Below are 20,717 nucleotides of genomic sequence, written 5' to 3'. Positions count from 1 at the left end.
AGTATTTATAATGCCCCCTTACAGATTCTGATGTGGGCCTCTGGTTATAAACTACTAAATGAGTAGTGTGTGTTTTTCCCACCTCCAAAAATTGTCCAGCTGCTAAGTCTACTATTTTGAATCTTAATATACTTAATATGCATGTGTATGCAGTTTTCTTTTCATATTTTTCTTATACTGTTTTCAGTTTCTGAGTTTTTTTTCTGTTACTTGGTGCCAAGTTTATCACAAGCTTATTAATTAGTGTTGCTCTGCAAAATCAATTTTGAGCAAATTAAATGCACAGCAAGAGTAAAAAGAAATTTCTGTAACTTTTTTTCTTATTAAATGACAGGGACAAAAGCCACAATGGATATTCAAAAATGGTATTTGAAAACTACAAAGCTGGCTCTGGCCTTGGCAATTATCCGTTCAAAACCAGCAGACAGAAGCATCAGAGAATACACAGAGCACCTTGCAATGTTAGTTTCTGAGCAGGAGTCAAAGTGGAGATCAAAAGTTGAAGCCTTGGAAGCTGAAGTTCTGCAATTACGTCAAAAACTTCTTCTGAGCAGAATTTGTGCAGGATCATGTAAGAGAGGTGAGTATGTGTAATTGCCTTTTGCTAATATATCAAACTGTTTTATTTCAGCTGCAAAATTATTCAGAAATTTATTATCAAAACATAAACTTATTTAGTTTCCTTGAAAATTAGACTTCTCCTTTTGCTCTATAAAGACTTTTTTACTTCTAATCATTCATTAAAAGTTTATTGTCACTTTCTGTGAAGGGGCTACTTTGGATTTCGTAGAGAGTGAAAATAGTCTAGTTGTGAATGCAACAATGTCTTATGCTTAGTGGAGAAATTCATTTTAAGATCTCATTGTTCAACTTCATCATCTTACTTTATATTTCACTTTGCTTTTATATTAAATAATTCATCTGGCAGACATCTCAATACCAGATATAGGCCAGACACATGGTGGGTGATGAGGAGCCAGAGACACCTGAAAGGAGGTGCTGTCCTTGCCACCGAGGACTTACCCTTCTGGGAGGGAAGATAGACTGCAGATAATAATGCCCCCTGGTGGTGCTACATGCTGTAGTAGGTTGATGAAATGCAGAGGAAGAAGCCTTCAGTCTGCCTCGGTTCCAGAAATGCTTCTTAGGTTTGGCCCTCAAGAGTCTGTCCACTTGTCAGGGGAAATGGTTACATCCAGGAAGAGGCAAGACTGTGACCAAAGGCACAGGAAGTCGAGAATGCACACCTCATTCAGAACGCCACCAGCCTTCCATTTCACAGTGGCCGAAACACTTGTGAGGTAAGGGTGTGATGGGGAGAAAGGAGAGAGGTGAGTTTGGGATCAGGTCCAGTAGGGCCTTCAGGGTCCACCTGAGGACTATTGTACTATATTATCTATTAGTAAGTTGACCATACAACTTATGAGTCCTCCACCAGGACCCACAGGAGAGTAAAGGAAAGGTCTGTTGGTAATCACACTAGGACAATAGCCACAAGCCTGGATTTGCCTGAGCAAACTGAGACATCTGGTCACCCCGTTCATCAGTATCCACTGAACATTTTTGAAGCAGAAGATTGACATTTACATTGTGATTGGGAAACATAATTTTGGCAGAGTTTTTTAAAAGTATAAATTAGATTATATTACTCTTTTGCATAAAACTCTTCCCTGCTTCTAATTATGCTTCACATTAGATTCAGACTTCTGATCATGGACCATAATGCTGTGGCTAATTCCATCTCTATTCACCTCTCCCACCTCTGGTCAGATACCCTCCCCATTATACAGTGGGCCCTTGCCAGAATGGCCTTTTCTGCAGTCCTTGAAGGTTCCTTCTTCATGTGGACCTCTGTCTGGCTCTTGTCCTTGGCTCTTTTTGTGGCTGGCCTCTTCTCTAAGTGCAGATCTTAATCTAAATGACACCTCCTCAGTCAGGTCTTCCCCAACTTGTTATTCTTTCCACAAGCTATTAGTTGCTATCTTATCTGCTGATCTGGAGTCTGAGTTCACTGAAGAAAGGTCTTTGCTTTTCTCAGGACTCTTCACTCATTACCCAGTCAAAGCCTGAAATGCAGAAAAACACTCAATACGCATTTCTTGAAGTGGAATGTAGAAGATTTTCTGACTATTCTACAGAGGTGACTCAGTGCAGGGAAACCAGTTCTGAAAGCTTTGACCAAGGCTCAGATAAATAATAATGAGTTGAATTACATCTATGATAGTGAGAACTAAAAGCAGAGGTATTTATGAATAATTTCAGAGTGGATATCAGATATTTTTAAATGATTCAGAAAGTAGTTAAGTGAGATAGAGGTATTTAGGATAATCGAGGTTTTCATCCTAGTTTACTAAATGAATCGCAATATTCTGAATTCAGATAGTAACACAAATAAAATTACAGGATAAAATGTTGTGTCCAGGTTTGTCCAACTTTAGACTAATCCTTGGAATATACAAGTATTACCTAGAAGGAAGGTAGATGTGTAGTCCCAGCAGAGGGGAAGAATAGGGTAGAACTACAGACACAGATTTAGGACTAGTGGCATTTAAGTCATGGTTGAAGTTCGAGCTGTAATTGAGACTCACGCAGAGAGCACAGCTATGCCTGGGATGGGAGGTCTGTAGACCATGACCTCCCAGAGACCGACCAGGAGGAGGCAGTAGGACACGGGGAGTGTGCAGGTCAGAGACGATGACCTCCCAGAGACCCACCAGGAGGAGGCAGTAGGACACGGGGAGTGTGGGGGTCAGAGACCATGACCTCCCAGAGACCCACCAGGAGGAGGCAGTAGGACACGGGGAGTGTGGGGGTCAGAGACCATGACCTCCCAGAGACCCACCAGGAGGAGGCAGTAGGACACGGGGAGTGTGGGGGTCAGAGACCATGACCTCCCAGAGACCCACCAGGAGGAGGCAGTAGGACACGGGGAGTGTGCGGGTCAGAGAACATGACCTCCCAGAGACCCACCAGGAGGAGGCAGTAGGACACGGGGAGTGTGCGGGTCAGAGACCGTGACCTCCCAGAGACCGACCAGGAGGAGGCAGTAGGACACGGGGAGTGTGCGGGTCAGAGACCGTGACCTCCCAGAGACCCACCAGGAGGAGGCAGTGGGACACGGGGAGTGTGCGGGTCAGAGACCGAGACCCACCAGGAGGAGGCAGTGGGACACGGGGAGTGTGCGGGTCAGAGACCGTGACCTCCCAGAGACCCACCAGGAGGAGGCAGTAGGACACGGGGAGTGTGCGGATCAGAGACAGTGACCTCCCAGAGACCGACCAGGAGGAAGCAGTAGGACACGGGGAGTGTGCGGGTCAGAGACCGTGACCTCCCAGAGACCCACCAGGAGGAGGCAGTAGGACACGGGGAGTGTGCGGGTCAGAGACCGTGACCTCCCAGAGACCCACCAGGAGGAGGCAGTGGGACACGGGGAGTGTGCGGGTCAGAGACCGTGACCTCCCAGAGACCCACCAGGAGGAGGCAGTAGGACACGGGGAGTGTGCGGGTCGGTGCACACAGATAAGCTGTGGCTTGTAGGGACTCACTAACTTTTTTTTTGTTATTATCAGGAAAACCTGGTAACTGTATACCCAAATGTTACTAAAATCTCATTATTGCATGAGAAAAAAGTTACTGCATGAACAGTTCAGAGTGTCCTTTTAATCACTCTAAACTCTTTGTTAATTGGCTCTTTGAGTATACCTATTAAATGAATGTCAAACAAAACCAGCTTTTCTTCATTTTTTTTCCTTTGCAGTTACACAATTAATATAACATGACAAATGTAAAACTTTCCAGGAACTTTTAGCTATGACCACCATGAATATACATGATGTCGCTTGATGATACTGGCGTAGTGTGCATGCTGTTTGTAACATGAGAGTGTTTCACACTTAGGGCCTCCGTGATAACTAATTTTTATACTAAACATTTTTACTTATAGTGCTTTTAAGAATCATATAATTAAAATAAATTTTACTCACAGCAGGAGTTGTAGATAAATTATTTTGTATAATGTGGGGTGGCGCCTGTGGCTCAGTGAGTAGGGTGCCAGCCCCATATACTGAGGGTGGCAGGTTCAAACCCAGCCTCGGCCCAACTGCAACAAAAAAATGGCCGGGAGTTGTGGCGGGCGCCTGTAGTCCCAGCTGCTCAGGAGGCTGAGGCAAGAGAATCACGTAAGCCCAAGAGTTGGAGGTTGCTGTGAGCTGTGTGATGCCACGGCACTCTACCTGAGGGCGGTAAAGCGAGACTCTGTCTCTACAAAAAAAAAAAAAAAAAAAAGATGTATAATGTGAAAAACTGGCATGCTTTGCTTTAAGAAAATTCTATACCTGAAAATCTAAACTATATTATAGATGTATTTATATTCCTAAATACTTCTGTCTGGAATTTTTAGAACTGTTTTACATGTGCAGCTGTTCTTAAGTGTTAAGAGATAGCAAGCCCTCAATAAATGTGGAATTGAATTATTCTTGACATTTTGAAAGGCTGGATAACTTAATTTACAGCATCAACCATCCATTGAAGTAACTGAGCAACCCCAAATTAAAATAAAGCAGAGCTGAAATGGCAAAGTAAAAAATAAGGAAGTATGATACGTTTATAAGGCATTTTAGGAACTCAGCTATTTCTTTATTCGGATTTATGTTTCTACAGCTTCTTAAAGAGGAATATACCTCTTGGTTATATTTGTTAAGGGACTAGACTATACAGAGAAGAGACAGATGGGACTTGATTATGGAATTATCTCACATTTTTTACTTAAATGCTGATTAGTAATTTGAAGAATGAAGGAAGGAAGGAGAAGTGCAGATGCCCAGGGATGCGTGTCAGTACTGTGTGGCAGGTAAGGTTAGTCGCCTACTCTGCGGGCAGCTTCCGACTAAAGCACTCCGGTCTGTGTGGGCAGAAATGTGCCCATGCCCAGTGGGTGAATTCATAAAAGACTTAATACCTGTTTTGTCAATATTGATCTAACATTGGGCAAGGGGCTTAATTCTGCCCAGTGAGAGCTAAAAGGCAATCTTCTGCACTTTTGATCAGGGTTTTACTGTTTAAATGAAGAGATGAAGGACTATGAAGGAGAACATTTTACCTCAACTCTGTGTTCCCTGTATGGGACACTGCCACGCGAAGATGTGACGCCTGGACCTGTGGTCACTGTTTTGCAACTATGAGGCTGTATCGAAAAATCAGTGCCAACACACTGAGTATGGTGCCATGGGAAGAAGACCAGAGCCTGGTCCTTGTGCACATTGCTGAGTGGCTACAGCAAGTCTAGGATTACTTTCTTAGGCAAACATTAGTTTGTGGTTGTACCAACTGTTCTGTTCCTTGTGTCTGAGCACTTCCTAACTTACACTGTGGAGAGGGGTAGAAGGACATGAATGGGTCAGAATGCTGCTCTCTTTTCCAAGAAACCCTATAGCAGTGATTTAAAGCTGGGAGACCAGGAATGTGCCTGCAGGTGAGGTGGGGGTGGGGAACCTGGACAGTTGCTATTGTGTTAACTACGTGGTAATTTGGCATCTGCGGAGCGAGGGAAGTGGATGGAGTGTCCAGTATTGTGCTTTTCCCCTACAGCTTCAGGAGCTTAATGTCTTCATAAATGATAGATAGGCTACTGGATGAGCAGTTGGCTGGAGAGAAAAGATGGCAAGAGAAAATGAGATTAACCCATTGCTTTACATTTACTGAGTGTTCATTGAGCGCTTGTATTGTTGCAGGAAGATGAGGTCCAATGGAGAAAAAGAGCACCCAAATACCATGTTTATAAAAGGAAGGGCTTTATTTACTGGCTGCGCCCTTACGGCATAGAGGAATTCCAAATGGGCCTGCTCCCCAACTGGTTTGGGCTTTCCCTTTTTACAGACAGTCAAAAAGTTTCAACCCACAGGTACCCTTGTTATTGGCCAGTTTTAATCAAGCATGAGATGCTATTCCAGCCCCTGCAGAACTACAGGATTGCACAGAACTTGGAAATTTCCAAGTTTCAGGAAGTTAAGTTTACAAATTCCCAAGAGCTGAGTCACCATAGAGAGGACCCCTCAGGTGCATCCTGGTGGTCTCTTTGAGAAGCCCTGTTCCTCTAGACCTCACCCTTCTCAGGTATCCTCTCTCAGTATGGAGTGCTGGTGAAGGTGGGGCCGTATCCAGAACAGTACAATTAGTCAAAGTGGAATTTAGCTCTTCTAAGTTTGGGGGCCTGGGGGCCTAGGAAACAACCAACCCAGATGGCTGTGGGAGCAGCCTGCCCTTCTAACTGACGTTGAAGTTTGTCGCCCACCTCTCTTCGCTGCCTTAGACCCTGGGGATTGCTTCTCATCCTGTGTGAGTCTGGATTCAGGAAACAGATTTTAACTAGACTGGTGGTCTAGTCAGGGGACAGAAGAGGAGCTGGATATCACAGCTGCCTTGTCCGTACCCTGCCAGGCCCAGGTGGAGGTTGCCTGAGTCCCTGAGTCCCACCTGCCATTATCCCTCAGGCTCTATCAGTCTCTGTCCCTCTCATACCGTCCCAGACTGTGGACTGAGGGGCACTGCAGGCATATTGCACAGCTGTGGCTTTCACTGTTTTACAGATGCTGAAAGAGCATGGAAGACTAATGCATAAGCATTTTATTCTCAGTTTTCATGTAAGCTCTCATAATAAAAATTGCCAGATATAATAAAGATGAAAATTTGCTTAAATTTGCAGTTGACTTAAAGCATATATATATAAATATGAGAGGATGTATCCTTAATTTAATAGAGATTCTAATGAGTGGCTTCACAATAATTTAAATTTGTGATTATACATTAGATAACGTTTTACATGTACTCATTATATGAAATTGAATTAATCTTTTAATAGTAGAGATAGTCAACATACAAAGAAATCCAACATTTAAACAGCTCATAATGTGAAGTGGCTTTAATAGTGTCAAGGCAACGATTTAGACATGATAACAACTTAATTGTCATAGTAGGAGCTGCTCTGGTAAGAATGATATTCAGAGATAAGGTGTTAGAAGGACCTAGCAAGTGCTGGTACAAAGAACTGAAGCTGAAGCCAGTCGGGGGGGTTTGGGGGCTGGGACTGGGTGTGGCCATTCTAGAAGTGTTCATTCCTCCCAAATCTCTTCATGGTACGAGGCTCTGCATCTCACTGCATGGCACAGCCATCTTCCTGGCCTAAGCTGGGCTCCAACAAAGTATGTTGGATATTCAGGTGATACCAGAATTTCGCTCTTCAGTAGGTCCCTTGGTCTCGGGGATTCGAAGAATGAACCCACAGACCACAGATCAGTAGTAAGGTAGGATTTTTATTAGAAATTAGAAAGAAATATAGAAGACATAAAAAGCAACAGAGCTTCTGGAAGGGGGAAAGAACTGAACTAACTGGAGAGTGTCTATGAGGGCTCTTCATCTAGGGGTATTAGGTCTTGAGAATTACACATGGCCAGGAGTTGGTCGATGGAGAAACATCTTTTCAAAGTTAATGAGTGCACTAACAAATGAATGAAGATAGTTCCTCCTCCACTAGGGCAAGGTTATCAGGTACTTTACAGTTTTTGTCTCGGAGAAGGGATTAGGATGTGTGTTTCTACTCAAGGTAGAAGCCACCCAAAAAACCATCTCAGGCTGCTTTGTTCCTGATCTTAGTAGAGCCCAGAGGGAGTGTCCCAAAAAAGGCAGTCTGCTTGTGCCTGGAAATGGGGGTCTGACCTCTGAGCTCACTTGGGCCTAGAGAATGGGGGGCTCCCTGTCTCGTCCTGAGTGGTAGAACCTGTATCACAGGTAATCCCCAAATTAGGAGCACTTTACTCTCTCTGAATCTCCAGGATCTCTGTATTTCTCTTTATTCCCTATGTGATTTCCTTGGTTGTAATTGATTTTCCCTAATTAGACTATAAATCTTTAGTTATAGTCTCACTGCTTTCCAGTCTAGACGGTAGCCTAATCTCAAGTCTTCTCATTTATTCCAGAGGCCTTCAGCTGGACTTGAGCTTCACCACAACGGGGTGCCTGCTTACCTCTCCAGCACTCCCTCTCACCCTGTGCTCCTCCTCACAGTCAGACACACTTGATTTCTTTTACTTACACCTACCTTGCTCTCACTTCCCTCTAGGATTTTACACGTTTTGTTTCTCTCTGTAGGATGTGTTCTTCCCTTCTCTTGGTCTGCCTGTATACTATTCTTTTTGTCTGATACAGTTTTTTTTTTTTTTTTTGTAGAGACAGAGTCTCACTTTATGGCCCTCGGTAGAGTGCCGTGGCCTCACACAGCTCACAGCAACCTCCAACTCCTGGGCTTAAGCGATTCTCTTGCTCAGCCTCCCGAGTAGCTGGGACTACAGGCGCCCGCCACAACGCCCGGCTATTTTTTGGTTGCAGTTTGGCCGGGGCCAGGTTTGAACCCGCCACCCTCAGTATATGGGGCCAGCGCCTTACCGACTGAGCCACAGGCGCCGCCCTGTCTGATACAGTTTTAATATCCCTCTGCCCTTTCTGACTCTCTCCCAAAACTAGATTAGGTTCTTCTGCTGTGGGTCCCATAATACGGCTGTTCTTTTCATAGCAAAGTGTGAGTTAACTTACAATTGTTAAGGATTCTGTTGTTTCCCCTATAGGGTCTGAACTCCATGCTTGCAGGGATTGTGTCTGTTTTTATCACTATATTTCTCTTGTTAGCATGGTACCTGTTACAGAGGGTGCTTGGTGGGTATTTGTTGCATAAGTAAGTTTAGACATGGTCACTTCAAGTGCTAATATTTGGAAACAAAATGGCCTTGCTAATTGCAGTTTCTGGAGGTCTGCCAGGCCCCTGCAGCGGTGGGAGTAGGAGATAAGAGCAGGATCCAGGGTCCCAGGGAAGGAGACCCCCAAGGTCAGATGAACACCAAGGCTCTTACCTTCAGGAGAGACATGTATATATACATAGCAGGTTACCTAGAACAGAATAAATGAAGAATTATAATGTTAGCTTCCCATTAATGCAACAGAAGTTTAAACTATTCAAAGTACATTTGCATTCCTAGTTTGTTCAGTGCGATTTTTATTGAATAGCTTGACCCTCTAGCAAATTTTAATATAGTTCTTATATTTAGTATAATACTTTTTAGCAGGTTTTGTCTCTTTTAAATGCCCTGCTATTTATCTGGTTTTAAATTTTAAGATTCTGCTAGAAATCCAAATGTACCATGAAGATTCTAGAATTAATATTTGGATACTAGACATTCTGAAATTTATATTTTTAGAACAAATTTCAATGTGCAGTGAATAAAATTCAGGTAGATAGCTTTGGGCTTTAGTTTAGGCCTGGAAAATATCAATATCATTTTCAAAGCAGGAAGGAAATCCATCAGATAAGCTGGGTAAATTGGGTAGGTCTAAGATTCTGCATTTCTGATAAGCTTCCAGGTGCTGTCAATGCTATTTGACCAGCAAAGGACTGTGGGCCCTTTTTAAGGGGCTTGGCTGTGAAGGGAAGAAAATTGGATGGATTGAGAGTTTGAGAGAATGCAAGTGGTGGGGCAGCAAGCTAGTACTCCGATGGGAAGGAATTACCAGACAGAAAAAAGTGGAAGATTCAGAAGGAAGAGTATGACAAAGGACTCGTGGGTGGCTCTGGACCTCACGCTTAGGAGAAACGCAGAGCACAGTGGTGTCGAGCCTCAGTACTTTCCCTGAGACTCTTCTGAAGGTGGCATTGATGCTGTTTTGTTTGTAGTGGGGGGGGGGGGTGTTTGCTTTTGTTTTTATGAGTTCATTTCAGGCAGCTCTTCAAGGAGTGATCCTTTAAAGTTTGCTTACTTCTCCTCCCTTATGTCCTTTATTTCAAAATTTGCCTCCTGGTCCTGTTGTTTTTTTTGTTTGTTTGTTTGTTTTTTCAACTGTCTTTGGATTTCTTTTTCTTTTCTTTTTTTTGAGACACAGTCTCACTCTGTCGCACCGGGTAGAGTGCCGCGGCACCATTATGGCTCTCAGCAACCTCAAAACCTGGACTCAGGAGTTCCTCTTGCCTCAGCCTCCTGAGTGGCTGGGACTACAGGCTCCTGCCACAGCACCCAGCTAGCTTTTGTATTTTTAGTAGAGATGGAGTCTGGCTCTTGCTCAGGTTGGTCTCAAATTCCTGAGCTCAGGTGATCCACTTGCCTTGGCCTCCCGGAGTGCTGGGGCTACAGGGATGAGCCGCCACCCCCGCCCTGCCTGTGGACTTTCATTCTTGTATTTCTGTCCACATTGCTTCAGCTCTTGTCTCAGGAACCATGCCCTCCTCTTGTACTGATTGTAAAGAAATGAGGAGAGCAGGTCTCTCTCACCTTTCCTCCTTCATGAGAGACCCACTTCCAACTCCCTGTGTAAGTGCTCTAAACTTTCTTTGTTCTTCCTAAGTAAAATCTCTTTGTTACCCTAAAAAAAAAAAAAAATAAGTAAATGAGGAAAGCAGTTAAATAATTTATCTAGGGTTAAATAGTAATAAATGGAGCGAGGTTCTTGCAGTGTCCTGGAATAATACTTTTCTAGTTATTTAATGTGGTTCCTTGAATCAAATGGATCTTAAAATGAGGTACCAATCAGCTGCATCTCATTGGTGGGAAATTGATAAAAATGCAAATTCTCAGACCCCACCCCTTGATTGATTCTGAAACTGTGTCTGAGGCCCAACAGTCTCTGCATTAACAGGCTTTCCAGGTGCTTCTGATGAATATTGAAGTTTGAGAGCCACTGGTTTAAGCAAATAAAACTGAAATTTATGTTCATGGATCATATTAAAAAATTTGACCAGAAAACCTAATCATTCTCTGTGTATAACATCTGAGTGCATGAAATTAATCATGAAGGATTTGTAGGCCAGCTTCTGACAGATTCTCTGTAGGACCAACTGATAATATTTGGCCCCAAGTCTTTAAGAATTAAAGTGTTAATTTAGAGACTGATTGAACTGAGTGGCAAATGAGAGAAAATGATCAAAGAAAAAAGAATAGTAAGTTTAACAGGACCCTAATGACAGTGTTTGATACTGTTCCATACTGCTCAGTGAAATATGTATAAAAACATCATAGAAAGGGTTAGAGTTGGCCCTTGGTCTCAAATTTCCTTTCATCCTACTGCTCTTCTCCCTTCTTAGCCTTTTGTTTCAGATTTGTTTTTTGCAGGGAAAAAACGTTTCTTATAGAAATTCCAATAATTTTAAAGACATCTTGTAGGGGAAACATTTTGGGCCTGTGGCTCAGTGAGTAGAGCGCTGGCTCCATATGCCGAAGGTGGCGGATTCAAACCCAGCCCCGGCCAAGCAATAAAACAATAGCTGGGCGTTGTGGCGGGTGCCTGTAGTCCCAGCTGCTTGGGAGGCGGAGGCAGGAGAATCGTGTAAGCCCAGGAGTTAGAGGTTGCTGTGAGCCGTGTGACGTCATGGCAGTCTACCTGAGGATGGTACAGTGAGACTCTGTCTCTACAAAAAAAAAAAAAAAAAAGAAAATTAATATGTTGTACAATGAACATAAATAGAAAACCTTAAATTTTGGTCATCTGGTTACCCTAATCTTTGAAAAAGTACATAAAGTAACATAGCTAAAAAGAAAATGTCTTACTATAAATGAATGCTAGCACATTTCAGGCAATAAGATAAAACAAATTTAACTTGTAAAGTTTGATAGCCAGTGTGTGGAACTATAAACATACATACATGCATTGTATTCCAGGCCATACTGAAAGCTAAAGTAGCTAACCTTAATATGAGATGAATTCGAAGTCCCACGTAGAACATGCAGACAGAATGCCTGTGTCAGTAAAGGTGGCACAGACCAGGAGAGCAGTTGGGAATGATGGTTTGTGGAGGGAGGCCCCGTGTGCGCAGCGTCCTTACCAGTGCCTCTGTGATGTGGGCGTTAGCCCTTGCTCACCATGAGGAGGAGAATTGTGGCATTTTTCTTACTCTGCAGGTAAAGGCTGCTCTTTTCACTCTTTGGAAACATTGTTTACAGACATTTTTTAGCATTACATGATAATTAAACATCTCCAGAGCACCTGTGCTGAGGGACATGTGGGCTGTGGAGACAGTGGAGTGTTGGGAGCTGCTCTCAGCCGCGAAGCAGATCCGTAGTTTCACATCTGGGACCAAGAAATGATAACCCTGGGAGTGAGCATGGCATGCGGAGGACTCTGAACTGAAGGGTGTTGGAAAGGCCTCAGAAACAAGTCTCTCCTGACCTCTTCGCTTCTTTCGCCTAATGCCCTTTCCCCTCAGGGCAGGTCACAGAAACAAGAATTCCATTTCCCTAAGGTGAGTTAGAGTAACTGGAACCCCTGTCCCCAAAGCCAGACATAAAACTTAGGACTTTAACCTTCCCCTGTCTTTCTGGGTAAGAGCTGGCCACTGAAATTCTCTGACCTGTAAATTCTCTGAGCCTGTAAGTAGATCATACATCCTTCATTCCTGTAATCCCAGCCTTCTCAGATGTAAGTAGGCTCATACATCCCTCATTCCAGAAGGGACCCTCCCCTGTGCCTGTGAAGAAGGAAAGCCACACAGGAAGGCCAAGACAAACCCAATCGGACCCCGCTGGGCTTCCTTCTCTGTTACCATGAGGTCATGTCCTTCTTGTCCAACCACATTTCTACATGGCTATCCATTCTACATCAAAACTCAGCATAAAATTAGACAGTTTTCCCTGAGTCTTTGGGACGTCACTCTAGAGGTTCCAGTGTCATGTAAAACTTTGATTAAATAAATCTCTTTGGCTTTTTTATTGTTAACCTGTCTTTGTTTTAGGAGTATCCACCATGATACTCCCTTATCACAGGTGAGAAAGGGTATCATGTCTTTTCTGCCCCTACAACATCATCACTTATTTTGTAATAAATGTATAATAATTTTCCTCACTTTTAGTCTCTCTCATTTCTCTCATAACAGGAGAGAAATATTGCTTATATATCTTTAGTATATTCAAACTGTTTCTGCCAAAGATTGCATCAAGGAAGTGTCTTATGTTCTAAAGAGCTGATCTCTAGAAGTTCCTCATTACTTGAATTAATAAGTCGGTCAGGGACTCGGCTGCGTGTGTGTCCTCCCGTGGTGCTGGATCCGTGAGACGCTGTATGCATAGCTTCTCAAGAGACATTTCTGGGCTTCATATTTAAATTATCATCTCTGATTAAGCTTGTAAATACAAAGCAACACATTATTTTTATGAGGTAAGGCATGTTTTTATATGTACATTAATATATAGTTAACATTTTATATCAATTTGACAAACAGCACTTGGTGAGAAAGTGGTACAAATTTAAATAATGTTTCTGATCCTTCTGGATACTTCTTACAATACTTGGGAGTTTTCTTAGTTATGAATAAAACAGTATGCAGGATTTAAGCACCTTCCCCTTACCCTTTGTTATTCTAATATCAAATACTTTTCCTACTGTAATTTAGTAAAATTCATTCATTCCTTTCTATAAAACAATATTTTGACAGAGTGAACTTATTCTTTGCCCTAGTTCATACAAATTAGATGGCATTTTGCATATTTTAATACTTAAATTTGTTAAGAATTGTGCTCTTGATACCTCTGAAGTTATTTTTGCCTGTGTGTTTTATGAAGTATTTATCCTCTTCTGATCATTTTTTTATTCTATGAATTACAAGGTGTCTTCTCACATCTAATTTCCAAACAGGAATTTGTCCAAACTAGGCTAAGTCTGTGCTGGTGTGCTGCTTCGTGGGGCTGCAGCACGCGCCGATATCTGGCAGGGTGAGAGACAGCAGGAGCTGGGCCGGGAGAACTGCCTACCCTGGGGATGTGTTCTTTGCCGTCCCTCTGAAAGGTTTCTCTCTGTAAAGAAGTGCCTTGTCTGTCCGTGCACAGTCTTCTACGCAGGTGAACACAGCAAGGACAAACTCAGGTGCTGGGTGAACTCTATAACAATAACCGCTTGTAAACTAGACCTTCTGTATCTGCAGGTCTGTGTTGGTGGTGGGGAGTTCCCATAGGCATGAAAATAAAGTTCCATTAATGAAATTTGCAACTGTATTTTTTTTCTTTTTTTGCCATTCTAAGACCTTTATTATTTATTTATTTAATTTTTGGAAGCTTTTTTTTATTTTTTTTTTTTTGTTGGGGATTCATTAAGGGTACAATAAGCCAGGTTATACTGATTGCATTTGTTAGGTAAAGTCCCTCTTGCAATCATGTCTTGCCCCCAGAAGATGTGGCATGTGCCAAGGCCCCACCCCCCTCCTTCCATCCCTCTTTCTGCTTTCCTTCCCTCCCCATAACCTTAATTGTCATTAATTGTCCTCATATCAAAATTGAGTACATAGGATTCATGCTTCTCCATTCTTGTGATGCTTTACTAAGGATAATGTCTTCCACTTCCATCCAGGTTAATACAAAGGATGTAAAGTCTCTATATTTTTAAACAGCTGAATAGTATTCCGTGGTGTACATGTACCACAGCTTGTTAATCCATTCCTGGGTTGGTGGGCATTTAGGCTGTTTCCACATTTTGGCGATTGTAAATTGAGCTGCAATAAACAGTCTAGTACAAGCGTCCTTATGATAAAAGGATTTTTTTCCTTCTGGGTAGATGCCCAGTAATGGGATTGCTGGATCAAATGGGAGGTCTAGCTTGCATGCTTTGAGGTTTCTCCATACTTCCTTCCAGAAAGGTTTTACTAGTTTGCAGTCCCACCAGCAGTGTAAAAGTGTTCCCTTCTCTCCACATCCACGCCAGCATCTGCAGTTTTGAGATTTTGTGATGTGGGCCATTCTCCCTGGAGTTAGATGGTATCTCAGAGCGGCTTTGATTTGCATTTCTCTAATACATAGAGATGATGAACATTTTTTCATGTGTTTGTTAGCCATTTGTCTGTCTTCTTTGGAGAAGGTTCTATTCATGTCTCTTGCCCATTGATATATAGGATTGTTGGCTTTTTCATGTGGATTAATTTGAATTCTGTACAGATCCTAGTTATCAAGCTTTTGTCTGATTCAAAATATGCAAATATCCTTTCTCATTCTGTAGTTTGTCTCTTTGCTTTGGTTGTTGTCTCCTTAGCTGTACAGAAGCTTTTCAGTTTAATTAAGTCCCATTTGTTTATTTTTGTTGTTGTTGCAATTGCCATGGCAATCTTCTTCATGAAGTCTTTCCCCAGGCCAATATCCTCCAGTGTTTTTCCTATGCTTTATGTGAGGATTTTTATTGTTTCATGCCTTAAATTTAAGTCCTTTATCCATCTTGAATCAATTTTTGTGAGTGGGGAAAGGTGTGGGTCCAGTTTCAGTCTTTTACATGTAGACATCCAGTTCTCCCAACACCATTTATTGAATAGGGAGTCTTTCCCCCAAGGTATGTTCTTGTTTGGTTTATCGAAGATTAGGTGGTTGTAAGATGTTAGTTTCATTTCCTGGTTTTCAATTCGATTCCAAGTGTCTATGTCTCTGTTTTTGTGCCAGTACCATGCTGTCTTGACCACTATGGCTTTGTAGTACAGACTAAAATCTGGTATGCTGATGCCCCCAGCTCTATTTTTATTACTAAGAACTGCCTTAGCTATACGGGGTTTTTTCTGGTTCCATACAAAATGCAGAATCATTTTTTCCAAATCTTGAAAGTACAATGTTGGTATTTTGATAAGAATGGCATTGAATAGGTAGATTGCTTTGGGAAGTATAGACATTTTAACAATGTTAATTCTTCCCGTCCATAAGCATGGTATGTTCTTCCATTGGTTAATATCCTCTGCTATTTCCTTTCTGAGGATTTCATAGTTTTCTTTATAGAGGTCCTTCACCTCCTTCGTTAGGTATATTCCTAGGTATTTCATTTTCTTTGAGACTATGGTGAAGGGAGTTGTGTCCTTAATTAGCTTCTCATCTTGACTGTTATTGGTGTATACAAAGGCTACTGACTTGTGGACATTGATTTTATATCCTGAAACATTACTGTATTTTTTGATGACTTCTAGGAGTCTTGTGGTTGAGTCTTTGAGGTTCTCTAAGTATAAGATCATGTCGTCAGCAAAGAGGGAGAGTTTGACCTCCTCTGCTCCCATTTGGATTCCCTTTATTTCTTTGTCTTGCCTAATTGTATTGGCTAGAACTTCCAGCACTACGTTGAATAGTAAAGGTGACAGAGGACAACCTTGTCTGGTTCCAGTTCTAAGAGGAAAAGCTTTCAGTTTTACTCCATTCAGTAAAATATTGGCTATGGGTTTGTCATAGATAGCTTCAATCAGTTTTAGAAATGTGCCACCTATGGCTATACTCTTCAGTGTTCTAATTAGAAAAGGATGCTGGATTTTATCAAATGCTTTTTCTGCATCTATTGAGAGGATCATATCTTTATTTTTGCCTCTGTTAATATGGTGGATAACGTTTATGGACTTGCGTATGTTAAACCAGCCTTGCATTCCTGGGATGAAGCCTACTTGATCATGATGAATGACTTTTTTGATAATAAGCTGTAATCTATTGGCTAGGATTTTGTTGAGAATTTTTGCATCAATATTCATGAGTGAAATTGGTCTGAAATTCTCCTTTTTGGTTGGGTCTTTTCCTGGTTTTGGTATCAGGGTGATGTTTGCTTCATAGAATGTATTGGGGAAGATTCCTTCCTCATCAATTTTTTGGAATAATTTCTGCAGTGTAGGAATGAGCTCTTCCTTGAAGGTTTGATAGAATTCTGGTGTGAAGCCATCTGGACCAGGGCATTTTTTATTGTTTCTTTAATCTCTGTGCTTGAAATTTTATTGTTTCTTTAATCTCAGTGCTTGAAATTGGTCTGTTCAGGAGCTCTATTTCTTCCTGGCTAAGTCTAGGGAGAGGGTGTGATTCCAAATATTGATCCATTTCCTTCACATTGTCAAATTTCTGGGCATAGAGTTTCTGGTAGTATTCAGTGATGATCTCTTGTATCTCTGTGGGATCAGTTGTTATTTCCCCTTTATCATTTCTGATTGAGGTTACTAGAGATTTTACTTTTCTGTTTCTAGTTAGTCTGGCCAATGGTTTATCTAGTTTATTTATTTTTTCAAAAACGCAACTCCTTGTTTCATTAATTTTCTGAATGATTCTTTTGTTTTCAATTTCATTGATCTCTGATTTGATTTTGTATATTTCTTTTCTTCTACTGGGTTTAGGCTTAGATCGTTCTTTTTCCAATTCCATAGATGGCTTGTGAGATTGTTGATGTGCTCTCTTTCTGTTTTTCTAATGTAGGCATCTAAAGCGATAAATTTTCCCCTCAAAACTGCTTTTGCAGTATCCCACAGGTTTTGGTAGCTTGTGTCTTCATTGTTGTTATGCTCAAGGAAGTTAATGATTTCCTGTTTTATTTCTTCCTGCACCCATCTGTTATTCAACAGAAGGTTGTTTAATTTCCATGCCTTTTGTGGGGCCGAACATTTTTGTCAAAGTTGAATTCCACCTTTAGTATCTTGTGGTATGAGAAGATATAAGGTAAAATTTCAATTCTTTTTATTCTGTTGATATTTGTTTTGTGCCCCAGGATCTGATCAATTTTGGAGACTGTTCTATGGGGTGATGAGAAGAATGTATATTCTTTATCTTTGAGATGGAGTGTTCTATATGCGTCTATCAAGCACAGTTGTTCTAGGGTCTCATTTAAATCTCTTATATCTTTGTTTAATTTCTGTTTAGAGGATCTGTCCAGCTCTATAAAAGGAGTGTTAAAGTCCCCTGTTATTGTGGTATTATCAGTTATCATATTGCTCAGACTGAGTAAGGTCTGTTTCGAGAATCTGGGAGTATTTAAATTGGGTGCATAAATATTTAGAATTGAAACGTCTTCTTGTTGTATTTTTCCCTTGACCAATAATATAAAGTGACCATCTTTGTCTTTTTTGACTTTAGTTGCTTTAAATACACATATATCTGAAAATAAGATTGCAATACCTCTTTTCTTCTGAATTCCATTTGCCTGAAAAATTGTCTTCCAACCCTTGACTCGGAGTTTTAATTTGTCTTTTGAATCCAGGTGTGTTTCTTGCAGACAGCAAAAGGATGGCTTGTGTTTTTTAATCCAGTCAACCAATCTATGTCTCTTCAGTGGGGAATTCAAGCCATTAACATTTATTGAGATAATTGATAAGTGTGGTAGTGTTCTGTTCATCTTATTTTATGAGAGTCCATTGCTTAGTTTTATCTTTTGCATCAGTGTGGAGGTTAGGTTCTGTCCTTTAATTTCAGAGTTCTTACTTTGCTGCTGATCTGTTGTGGTGGTCAGTGTGTAGAACAGGTTGAAGTATTTCCTGCAGAGCTGGTCTTGTTGTGGCGAATTTCCTCAATGTTTGTATATCCGTAAATGATTTGATTTCCCCGTCAATTTTAAAACTTAGCTTAGCAGGGTACAGAATTGTGGGCTGGAAATTGTTCTGTTTATGTAGATTAAAGGTAGATGACCATTGTCTTCTTGCTTGGAAAGTTTCATTAGAGAAGTCTGCGGTCACTCTGATGGATTTGCCCCTGTAGGTCAACTGGCGCTTACTCCTGGCAGCTTGAAGAATCTTTTCTTTTGTCTTAACTTTGGACAGGTTCATCACAATCTGTCTTGGAGAAGCTCGGTTAGAATTGAGGACCTGGGTCCAATATCCCTCCGAAAGCAGTGTGTCAGAATCTTTGGTGATATTTGGGAAATTTTCTTTTATAATATTCTCTAGTATGGCTTCCATTCCTCTGGGGCATTCTTCTTCCCCTTCTGGGATTCCTGTAACTCGTAATTTGGAACGCTTCATAAAATCCCATAATTCTGACAGTGAACATTCTGCTTTCTCTCTCTTCTTTTCTGCCTCTTTTACTATCTGAGTCATCTCAAGAACTTTGTCTTCTACCTCTGAAATTCTTTCTTCTGCATGGTCTAACCTGTTGCTGATACTTTCCATTGCATTTTTAAGTTCCCTAATTGACTGCTTCAGTTCCTTCAGCTCTGCTATATCCTTTCTGTATTCTTTATATAGCTCATCTCTTATTTGATTCTGTTTTTGGATTTCCTTTTGGTTAATTTCCACTTTATTAGCAGTTTCCTTCATTGTTTCCATCATTTCCTTCATTGTTTTCATCATGTGTATTCTAAATTCCCTTTCTGTCATTCCTAACATTTCTTTATAGGTGGAATCCTCTGCAGTAGCTACCTCATGGTCCCTTGGTGGGGTTGTTCTGGACTGGTTCTTCATGTTGCCTGGAGTTTTCTGCTGATTCTTCCTCATGAGTGATTTCTTTTATCTGTTTCCTTGCCCTAATTTTGCTTTCACTTCCTCTTGCTCTTTAAGTTCCTGTGCCTGTGGACTAAGGTTTCGATGAGTCCTTTTGCTACAGGACCAGAAGGATGAGAAGGTTCAAGAGCAAGAAGGGATGAAAGAAATAACGAAGGAAAGAACAAAAAAAAATAGAGAAAGGAGGGGGGGTGGGTAAAAGGAATATTGACAAAGAGAAGAGAGGCACAGAGAGAGGGAGACAGAGCAATATAGGTGTACAGTAGGGTACTTTGACACAACCTTAAAAAAACCCAACCTCTGGGGGTGCCCAGTTGGGTGGTTCCCTTGAGGTCAGCAGCTCTTTGCTAACCTGATCAGACACAGTACCCCACCTCCACCAAGTAGAGAAGAAAGACAAAAATGCAATAAATAAAACCAAAACAAGCAAACAGAAAACTTTACAGGATAAAATTGGGTGAAAAACCAAATAATAGGGGTAGAAACACTACCACAATTGAAGTTCTAGTATTGAAAAAGGCAGCAATGTGAAGTTGTATTTAAACTAGAGAAATTGAGAAAGAAAAAAATTTGTATGGAAAAGGTTGAAATTAATAAACAAAACAACAACATCAAAATAAAAAACAAACAAAAAGAAAAAAACAACCAAAGACAAAGCAGTATACACATCTTGTTGAATATTGTCTGGGCAACAGGTGGTCTTTTAGGGTATGAGATGTTAATCACAATGCTGATACTACTTGAGGCCTCTGCTGATTTATCAAACCCTGCAGGGTAGACACCCTAAATCTCTCTTTAGCCCACTTAAAAGTCACTTTAAACTTCTAAACTTGCTAAGCAGAAGCTTTCCCAGGAAAGTGCTTGTCGCTGGAATCACTGCTGAAGTGGCTATCCACTTACCCAGTGTGCCAAAACCGGTCTCACTCTGCCCCTGAGGGTTAGGGCTGTAAGGTGGCTCAGTCACCGCCTTTAGGCTGCTCTATCACTAGGTTACTAGCTCCCGCCTGATCCTTGCTCTGCAACCCTGAGGGTGGACCTTGCTGGGGCAATTCTCTCCCAGTGGCTCCCTGCGGCCCATAGCCAAACACTATTAGCTCCGTCCGGCTCAGCGGCTCAGTCTGGAGCCCTAGACAATGCCCAAAGTTCTCCGCACTCCTGCTCAATCTCTCCCCAAGGCAGTTCAACTGAGTGCCAAGTCCAAAAACACCGTAACAGTACACAGGTAAGGCCTTTCCGCTTTGCAGTCTCGCTGCTACTGTACTTAACAGCTGTAGGCAGGATTAGGCCGATGGAACACATGCGATGACCTGCCAGTTTTCCACTGTTTTTGTGCTCCACTTGGGTCCCAGAAGTCTCTTGCTGACTCCCTGTATCCTCAAAGGGATGATTATAGGCAGATCCCACCAGCCAGAGATGCCTGGAGTCTTATCTTCCCAGACGTATGTGCCCAGATGCAAGGAAGCTGTTACTTGGCTGCCATCTTCTATTATTTATTTTGCAA

The 20,717-nt window shown here is 41.7% G+C and overlaps 1 protein-coding gene across 1 annotated transcript in view; it reads left to right on the top strand.

Annotated features, from left to right (window-relative positions):
- Positions 1-348: 348 nt before the first annotated feature.
- Positions 349-20,717, top strand: part of MEI4 (meiotic double-stranded break formation protein 4) — a 140,516-nt gene continuing 120,147 nt past the window's right edge. The window contains exon 1 of the mRNA XM_053603575.1: positions 349-580. Coding sequence (XP_053459550.1) covers positions 349-580 — 232 coding nt within the window. The remainder of the gene's footprint in view (positions 581-20,717) is intronic.

Source organism: Nycticebus coucang, chromosome 9 (assembly GCF_027406575.1).
Source record: "Nycticebus coucang isolate mNycCou1 chromosome 9, mNycCou1.pri, whole genome shotgun sequence".
Taxonomy (NCBI): domain Eukaryota; kingdom Metazoa; phylum Chordata; class Mammalia; order Primates; family Lorisidae; genus Nycticebus; species Nycticebus coucang.
This window is presented reverse-complemented; position numbering and strand designations above follow the sequence as displayed.